The 10,351-nt window shown below is 37.5% G+C and overlaps 1 protein-coding gene across 2 annotated transcripts in view; it reads right to left on the bottom strand.

Annotated features, from left to right (window-relative positions):
* MSR1 (macrophage scavenger receptor 1) overlaps positions 1-10,351 on the bottom strand; it is an 87,837-nt gene that overhangs the window by 8,982 nt on the left and 68,504 nt on the right. For both annotated transcript variants that reach the window (XM_011934892.1, XM_011934891.1), the window contains exon 9: positions 3,536-3,724. In XM_011934892.1, the coding sequence (XP_011790282.1) occupies positions 3,536-3,724 (189 nt within the window). The remainder of the gene's footprint in view (positions 1-3,535; positions 3,725-10,351) is intronic.

Raw genomic sequence — 10,351 nt, 5'->3', positions numbered from 1 at the left:
CGATTCCTCAAGGATCTGGAACTAGATGTACCATATGACCCAGCCATCCCACTACTGGGTATATACCCAAAGGATTATAAATTATTCTACTATAAATTATTCTACTACAAAGACACAGGCTAGTTTCTTAAAGCAAGGGTCCCCAGCCCACAGACCATGGACCATTAGTGGTCCATGGCAGGCGAGCGAACAAATCTTCATCTGTATTTACAGCCGCCCCCTATCACTCACATTACTGCCTGAGTGCTGCCTCCTGTCAGATGAGTGGCAGCATTAACTTCTTATAGGAACACAAATCGTATTGTCAGTTACACATGTGAGGGATGTAGGTTGCATTCTCCTTATGAGAGTCTAACGTCTGATGATCTGAGATGGGGCTGCAGCCGTGATGCTAGAGCTGGGGAGTGGCTGCAAATAAAGATTAACATCAGCAGAGAGGTGTGACGGCACAGAGGCAATAATAAATCAATTGCTTGCAGACTCATATCAAAACCCTGTCAGTGAGTGGCAAGTGACAAGCTGCATCTGAGGGCAGGCTTTAGAGTGGAAAGTGAGTCGATATACTTCAGTTGTACAGCTGCATTTGGTGCCTTTAAAAGTATGTTTGAGACAACTTCAAATCTCCATACCTTCTGGATTAAAGTTTCAAAGCAGAATATCCTGAAACTGCCACAAAAGCACCGAAAAGGCTGCTTCCATTTCCAACATCCTATCTTAGTGAAGCAGGGTTTTCTGCAGTGACGGCAACCAAAATGAGATTATGGAGTAGACTGGACATAAGCAACACACTTTGGGTGTCACTGTCTCCCATAAGCCCCAGATGGGACCGTCTAGTTACAGGAAAGCAAGCTCAGAGCTCCCACTGATTCCACATAGTGAGTGGTATAATCTACATCATAATGACTTGTATAATCATTTCATTATATATTACAGTATAGTAATCACAGAAATAATGTGCACAAAAAATGTCATGTGCTTGAATCATCCCCAAACCTTCTCCCATCCTTGGTCCAGAGAAAAACTGTCTTCCATAAACCTGGTCCCTGGTGCCAAAACGGTTGGGAAGCACTATCTTAAAGAAACAATGCTAAAGGCTGAGTTGTCAAATCCTGCACAATGTAAGCATCAAAATAGTTCATCCAGACCAGTGGTATTTTAGGGTACTTTTCTTTTCTTATACTGAGCTTGTCTGCATTTATTATATTATCTAAATAACTGGCAATTTTTATACTTCATTTGTCAGCAAAAGCACATCTTGAGAATCCAAAACATCCACATGCTTTTATTTCTAAAGCTGAAGAATCTTCAGTCATTTACCAGGTGACTAAGAACATGGATAATAATCGTTATGTCCTCTATTAGAACTCTGGGTGTCCCCTTCATAGATGGTAATAGTCACTGGAAATGTTTTATGTGATTATGTATTTAAAATAAATGGCCTTTCATTCTGTGGATGCTAGTTATCATAGAAATGGATTCTGTTCCCACAAAAAAATTTGGAAACGTGGGCTGGGTGTGGTGGCTCACACCTGTCATCCCAGCACTTTGGGAAGCCAAGGTGGGTAGATAGCTTGAGCCAAGGAGTTTGAGACCAGCCTGGGCAACATGATGAAACCCCGTAGCTACCAAAAATATAAAACTAGCCAGGCATGGTGGCGCATGCTGGCAGTCACAGCTTCTCAGGGGCCTGAGGAGGGAGAATCACTTGAACCCAGGAGGCAGAGGTTGCAGTGAGCCGAGACTGCGCCCTGCACTCCAGCCCGGGTGATAGAGGGAGACCTGTCTCCAAAACCAAAAAAAAAAACAAAAAACAAAACAAAACAAAAAAACAATGTGGAAACTCAGATTGGAAGCTCAGTCTTGTTAAATAACTGAGGGCATCATTTAATTCTCTAGGGATGAAGAGTTGAGGATTATTTTTTTATTTTTCCTCTTCTCTAAAACAACAAAATAGAAAGACAAAACAAAAGCAAATATCTAGCTGTTGACCTTGAAAATATCTTACTGTTTTACTTTTGGAGATAAATTTTATAGATGCAGGAATGATTTCAAACCCACACTTTTCAACCTGGGAACAACGTTCTAAATATGGGACAGGGATGGAAAATATGGAAACTCCAGAGATCTCTTTGAAGCTATTTATTGCCTTTATTTTTTCTATGTAAACCTTTAGGGTGCAAGTTAAAAACTGGGGCCAGAGGCTGAACCTGGCTACAGAAGTTTCTACACATTACCACTCTGTTTTCTAACATCTCTTCTCTTTATAAAATTAAATTATCCTTCTGGGATCTGAAGACTCTAGAACCTGAGACTTTGGCTTAAATCCATCTCTTAAACCTAACACGGTAATAATACTAATTTTTTTTGAGATGGAATATCACTCTGTCACCCATGGTGGAGTACAGCTTGGCTCACTGCAACCTCCACCTTCTGGGTTCAAGTGATTCTCCTGCCTCAGCCTCCCAAGTAGCTGGGATTACAGGCGTGCACCACCATGCCTGGCTAATTTTTGTATTTTTAGTAGAGATGGGGTTTCACCATGTTGGTCAGGCTGGTGTCAAACTCCTGATCTCAAGTGATCCACCCACCTCGACATCCCAAAGTGCTGGGATTACAGGTGTGAGCCACCATGCCCAGCCTAATATGAAAATCATTTCAGGTAAAATAGTAAAGGATGTAATTGTGACCTATTATTAATACTATGCAGGTATTTAACACAATGCCTGGCACATAGTCATTACTCAATAAATCATAGCATATTAGCACTTGGTAATATCTTCTAGGCATTTGAGAAGTTCATCTTACCTTTTTCTAGTTTTCTGTAAAAATTTGCTTTTCAGAGACAGGCCTTGCTCTGTCACCCAGGCTGGAGTGCAGTGGCCTGTCCTTGGTTCCTGTAACCTGGAACTCCTGAGCCCAAGCGACCCTCCCACCTCAGCCTCTGTAGTAGCTAGGACTGCAGGTGCATGCTATCATGCCTGGCTTTTTTTTTTTTTTTTAATTGGTAGCGATAGGATCTTACTATGCTGTCCACGCTGGTCTTGAACTCATTTATTCTAGTGATCTTCCCGCTTCAGCCTCCCAAAGTGCTGGGACTATAACTGTGAGTCACTGTACCCAGCCTAGACTATGTTCCTGTCACTACTTTGTTCTGTGTCATTAGAGAATGCCTGCATTTCATGTTTTTTTAAAACAAAACTTTCTGACCAAGTATCGGTGGCTCACACCTGTAATCCCGCACTGTAGGTGGCCGAGGCACGCAGATTACGAGGTCAGGAGATCAAGACCATCCTGGCTAATGTGGTGAAACCCCGTCTCTACTAAGAATACAGAAAATAAGCCGGGCGTGGGGGCGCACGGCTGTAGTCCCAGCTTCTAGGGAGGCTGAGGGAGGAGAATCGCTTGAACCCGGGAGGCAGAGATTGCAGTGAACCGAGATCGCGCCACTGCACTCCAGCCTGGGCGACAGAATGAGACCGCGTCTCAAACAGCAGCAACAACAACAACAAACCCCACAAGATTTTCTTTCAATTACCTTGTCCAAAATGAGCTGCCTTGTGCACGGCTTGAACACCTGGGTATCCCAAACTCCTACAGACGACCTGTCCAACACGCACTTCCCAGCGATCGTCACAAATTGTACCCCACTGGCCGCTGTGGAGTATCTCCACTCTCCCCTCGTGAGGGCCGCTCCCACCGACCAGTCGAACTTTCTTAAATGGAGCTGTTAAAAAAAAAAAAAAAAAAAGCAAGGACTAATTATGTACACATTGCTTTATAGCACCTTTTTAACACACACAGAAAAACAGTTTAGCACATTTTTTCAATAAGTTAAACTATTGGAATAAATGTTAAACTTTCTAGCACCACCTATTGGTAAAGAGTTTAACTGCAAATATTGCAGTTTTAACAGTTGAAGGGCAAAATCCAACCTGCCTTACATGTAAGTTATATACATATGAGGACACTTCAAAGATTATATTCCAATGACTTTCAATTTTAACAGATACAAGTTTACTGTCATATAGATCTTTCATACCATTGAAAAATTATAACTAAATGCTTCATTATTTTCTTGACATGAAAACATACAAACTTATGAACATATAATGCAGAGATTTTCAATGGTATAGGAGGTCGGGGAGCAGATATTTTAGAATATCACAAACACAAAAATAGGTGGCCAAACTTCATATCTTTTACCAAGGGAAACAAGGGAACTATAGTGACAACATTCATTTAGAAATAGCAAAGACTTTCCTTGTAGTGAGGTTCCTGGATTCTGTACCAAAGTTTTTTGTGTTTTTCTTTTACAGAAAAAAATATTAACTAGATGTAAAATCAGACAATTTTGTGTATTTTGAGAAATGATTCAAATAGTAAAAACAAAGAAATAACTTTGTTTACAATTATGAAAGTAATTTTGTTCTATAGTGTCTAATCAAAATGACCATGTGTACAATAAACTTTTGTAAACTCTTGATCCTGCTACAGAAAGATTTATATAAATATGAAATGGCTCTTTTCTCTTTTTAAAAACCAATATATATACACTTTGACCTAGGGACAGATTAAATAAAATAGTACAACAAATATTATAAGAGCAATTCACTTGGTGTATGAAAATTCTTTTAAACAGCCTGTATTATTCTGCTACATATTTGTTTAGAAAATTATTTGGCTAAAGAACAGAATGAAAGGCAGAGATGAAAAATGTTTTTTAAAATTTAGTTAATACCAGATAAAAATAACAATATTTTCTAATAATCATAAAACAAATTAATGTAAGTCTATTTAAACAAAACATATCTTTTCAAATATAAGTTTGAGGAATGTTATATTATAAAAAAGCAAGATGTAATTTTTACAACAAAAGTATCTCTCTAATACGAAAACAGAGTTTTAGGGTATGGCTTTTTGGAGCTTAATAAATTGAAGAACTATTCAGTAACTTTTTTTTCTCCAATTTGAATTCATTCTGTTAGAATGGTAATCTAATAACATTGAAAGTTATTAGATTATCATTCCAACAAATGTTTTTAACTTATGCTTATTACTGTTTTAACAGTAATTTAATAACATTTAAAATTATTAGATTACTGACAATTTCCTGTAATGAAACTGAGTGACGTGAGCCATGCAGAAACATAAAAGGTGGCATGTTACTATATATATAATTATATTTATTATCTTGATTCTTCCAAAATATAATTCAGTGCTAAATACTGAATTAGTGTAAGCATGCCTGAGTGGATAAGCCCTTCTTCACTTAATAAGCATAAGTTAAAAATGTTTTTAAAAATGAAAATAATTTGTTTATGGTATCTCAGCTTTCATTTACTAGTAAAATTCCTGAGTGGCCCGATCATTTCCTGTAATTGCCTAAAGAAAATGAGAAAGAAAAATCCAACAATGGATTGTGAGAAGTCTTTACATATTAGAGTCATGTTTTGTTAACTAGTATGATATCCAAATGTTTATTTTTATACAAGTCAAATACATCTAAACATAATATATTTATCATGCATGCATACTATGAAATTTCAGGCATATTCAAACATTAGATTATATAAGCATCATTGTCCTGTTGTCCAAACAAGTGTATGTAAGTATTCTCACTGCCCACTGTTTACCTCTTACTCCTTCCAAAATGTCATGAATGAGCCATGCTTGTCCTGGAGCAGTGGTTCTCAAACAATAATATGTAGCAGAACAAGCTCCCAATAGCTAATGCTGTTGGTCCAGGGACCACACTTTGAGAACCACTAACCTAGATGATTGCAGTATATATTTAGAAGAGGAGACATATTATATCAGAAACAGATGGTGCTGCTGATACAATCCTTTGATCTCATTTATTGCAAAGAGAATGGCTGACTGTAAATTTCTACCAAATTCTCTATGCTCAAAGGATCCTGAGGGGGAGCAGGTACATGTATTCAAATTCTTCAGGGCCAAATATGTTTGGGTATGCTGATCCATATCTGTCACCTGAAATATTGTTCAGTTATAAATCAACTATTAATAGGTGACCACACATTGCTGATTCTTGACCATCTCTGAAGTAATACAGAGGAAAGGTATCTGAATAGGTCAGTAGACTCATTTGAGAGTTGGCTTCACCTGCCATTCAGCTGCTCTGTTTTGGTGATGTAGAAAAGTTCGTTTTGTCATGAACCTTGATCATAGCATTCGCTCTGTAAGACTGAAGGATCGAAACTTCTCTGAAACTAGCTAACTCATTGTCATAGATATGTAAAACATGTCTATGGTTTCTTTGGCATCAAGCTAATATATTTAGTCAGATAGAGCTTTTTTTTTTCTATTTGGGTATTTCTATCTTGTATATAAAGATTTCAAAAGACACATGTGTGTGTGTGTGTGTGTGTGTGTGTGTATGTGTGTGTGTGTATGTGTTTCTGGATAGCTGTTTCCTGTTAACTTTATTTGTGTAGACATTTTCTAGATCCAAATCAAATAAACACAGATAGGCATTGACTATGTGCCTAAACAATGAATCCCTGTATTATTACTATTTAATTGGTGCAAAAACAGAAACAGAAACTAAAGTAACTTACACCAAAACCAAAATAATACTGTATTTTAAGGATCATTGGATGTTTCATAGAACCGAAGGATAACATTATAGTTAGGAATCTGGAATAGCCGACCCAAGACCCGAATCCGCTTAGGAGGCTCCAACTTGTACCCAAGCTTCTTTCTGTAGGTTGCTTTCTTCTTCTTTCTGTTGTTGCAAGCTAGATATCTTTGCTCTCCTGTTCACTTGATAGAACATGTCTGTTAACAGCTCCTAAGTTTATGTTTTACAGTTTCTTTCTCGATGACAGTTACTGTCTCTTTCTCAGTGACAGACTGACAGTTCTAACACTCACCTAACTTGATATTTTACAGCCTATTTCTTAGTGATAGATTCTAAAATATCCAGGGAAGTTCTTCAGTGGCCTAGTTTGGGCCAAATGCCCATCTGCGGACTGGACAAACAGGCAGCGCCACTTGCATGGACATGGCATTCCCAGAATGAGAATGGGGAGGCATTTCCTTATTGAAAGAGTTTTGAGCAGACAACATATATTAAGTCCATTCCATAAAAGATATTTTAATAATCTTGCTGCTTTTATGCAAATATTTGCTGTTTCCTTACAGAACAAGTTTGGGAATCCCTGATAGAATTACAAACATAGTAGACTAGAATGATAGAGGACTTCATGAGAATACTCTTGCCAAGTGACTCGTGGAATAAATAAGGTCACGATTAATCTCTGTTCACGTTTCCAGTCTAACCCTTGAGAAATTCTGCTTACCTGCATTGCTTTGTCTGCTTACTTTAGTTATATTACTACTCACATTTTTCAAATAAGTCTCATTCTTCTTTATTCCTGGGGCTTTGGTTCCTGTCTGGAATGTTCCTTCTTCCCTTCCCACTTCCCCTCTCATTTCTACACTCTCAATCTCCAAATTTGGATTGGTTACTCTATAGCACTATCACAGATGCTATACCAAACCACAGCAAATTTGTTTGTTTCCCCCCTTAGACTGAAAGAAACCCCTTATGGACATCTTTTCAGCATCTGACAAAATGCAGGTTGTCACTTAGTAGTCACGTGAGGAAGAGTTATAGCATGAATGAGTAAATGAATGAATGGTGAGTTTCTCTTGATACATGAACTGCATTACCCAGTGAGATTAAATTGACAAATGCTTAAAATATCAAATCATAGAAGAAACAGAATTTAATATTTCATAAGTCTTTAGAGGGAATAGAATATAGTTTCTATGTGTAGAAACAGAAAAATCATGAAGGAAAGACTGATTTAACTGGCATAAACATGAGTGTTTTTAGGGAAAAAACGCATATGGCTGGCTACTGAGAGCCTCTCCATATACGAGGGTTTGGTGGGAGGCTCTGATCAGAGAAGCCTGAGACATTAGAAAATCTGATTTTGTCAGCTCAGTGAGCAGATCTATCTCTTAGAGGCAGACTAATGTTAAACAGAATCTCAGGACTAAATGTCAATTCAATTTACAATGAGAAATATAATTGCCTCAAAAACTGGAATTTTTGAATCTGCTTCACAAGGCCATTTTCTCCCCTTGGGCAATCTGCATGGGAAGCCAAATCACAGGCAGTGAACTCTTAGTTTAATTAATTTATTAATTTACAATGAGACCTAGCAGTGAGATTTTGCTTCTGGGACTGGCCAGTGATCTTTGGTTACCACATTATTCTTTATATATGTTAATACATTCAGTCAGGTTAAATGATGTGACATATCTCTGGGCATTCATTGAATCTTCATTCTATAGTTTAACTTTTTAAAGGCAATCTCACTATTCTTATGTCCCAGTTCTTTACATCTCTATGACAGTGAGTTATCTAGTTTCAGAGAAGTTTCAATCCTTTCTTTAGGAAAGAACCGGGACATAAGAATAATATATACATATATAACAAATGCACAAAAACATGAATGGAAGGAAACAAACTCCAGGATGAAGGTTTACCCTGGAAAGGAAGACAGGTAGACATACTGGGACTTCAACTCTGTTCATAACATTATATTTCTTTTAAACATTTAAAAAAATTTTTCTTTAGAGACAAGATGTCCCTGTGCCTCCCAGATTGAAGTCTGTGGTGCAATGATAGCTCACTGCGGCCTCAAACTCCTGGGCTCAAGTGATCCTCCTGCCTCAGCCGCCCAAGTAGCTGGGATTACAGGCGTATGCCACCACACCCAACTAATTTAAACATTTTTTGTAGAGAAGGAGGTCTTACTATGTTGCACAGACTAGTCTCAAACTCCTAAGCTCAAGTGATCTTCCTGCCTTGGCCCCCCAAGGTGATGCCATTACAGGTAGGAGCCCCTGCACCCAGCCAAAATTATATTTCTTAAAAAACAAATACTTGTAGTCAAGACGGTAAATGTGAACATTTCAAAGGTCCAAGTGGTGTACATATGACGGTGTATTAGCTATTTATGATAAGTGTTATTTCTTTTATTTTTGAAAAATATTTTGTTTAAAGAAGGAAACAACACATTCACAGCAATGTTGACAGAGCCATACTGGAACACTGAACAAATTATTTAAAGTGTTCCATATACAAGTCAACCCTTAAAAGTTAGAGAAAAGATACTATGAATCTATTAATCACTGTGAGAAAGACAACATTTAAACTTGAAAAGTCAGGGAACATGTAAGGTCTTCTTTGCATGTGTCAACTACCACTACTCATTGGAAAGAAATAACTGACGTTAGAAATGACTTTTGAGGAGCATAACAGTTATTATCCTATTGTTTACTCACACTCACGATTTCTTTTTTGTATCATTTTTTGGAATTAGGATTTAGGTTAAATGTATTACAATGCAAGTTATGATATTTGAGATGCAAATGTAACACAGAAATTTAAAAAAAATCTGCTTGCAGTTTGACCTGGAAGTTCTTACAACATGGCAAAATTCCTTTAAGAAAATAACTGATCCTTTATTTAAGATAATTACCTTACTGAGATACTTAGCAATGAAATGTACAACCCAAATATCAGATACCTGCAGAAACTGAGTTAAATTTCTTTAGAAAATTTCTCTAGAAAAATAACATAACAGATTGTGTTACTCCTAAAGTCAGAGAGACAACTATTTTGGAGATCCTGGGACAGAGTCAAGAGGAGATATTTTTGTATTTTTTGAAGAGACGGGAATTCACCATGTAGCCTACGCTGATCTCCAACTCCTGAGCTCAAGCGATTTGCTTACTTTGGCCTCCCAAAGTACTGGGATTACAGACATAAACCACTGCACCTGGCCATAGGTGTAATTTTGCACAGTTTACTTAATGGTTCTAAATCCTCAAGGGGAAGACATCAGAGTGACAGATTCCTTGTGGGGATTAAGTACAGGAGGTATAGAAAGTGCTTTTCAGAGTATCTGGTTTATTCTACATATTATAGGTATTAGTGATACTATTATTTCTTAGAAATTCAGATTTCTGGCCTAAAGATGGGAAATAGGTGATGGGAGGACAAACGTATCATATATTAAATAACAGTTTCTCAACGACTTTGTGCTTCAGAATCCCAAGGAGAACTTTTGGGAATCACAAGTATCGAGGCCACAGCACAAACTCCCTGAAATCAGAGTATATGTATGTCATATCCAGGCATCTTTATATGATAAAAGCCTCATGGTCATTCTGATGCTCACCATATCCTGAGCCCAACTTGTAGAACAATACTAGAATACATAGGATCACTTAGAGAGCTACAAATCATTCGCATTATGGAATAATTAAACTAATACATCACTGCCGATAAGCAATCAACAAGACTATTTTT

Source organism: Colobus angolensis, unplaced genomic scaffold (genome assembly GCF_000951035.1).
Source record: "Colobus angolensis palliatus isolate OR3802 unplaced genomic scaffold, Cang.pa_1.0 Scaffold14, whole genome shotgun sequence".
In the NCBI taxonomy this organism is placed as follows: domain Eukaryota; kingdom Metazoa; phylum Chordata; class Mammalia; order Primates; family Cercopithecidae; genus Colobus; species Colobus angolensis.
The sequence above is the reverse complement of the archived record's forward strand: the minus strand, read 5'-3'. Positions and strand labels throughout refer to the sequence as shown.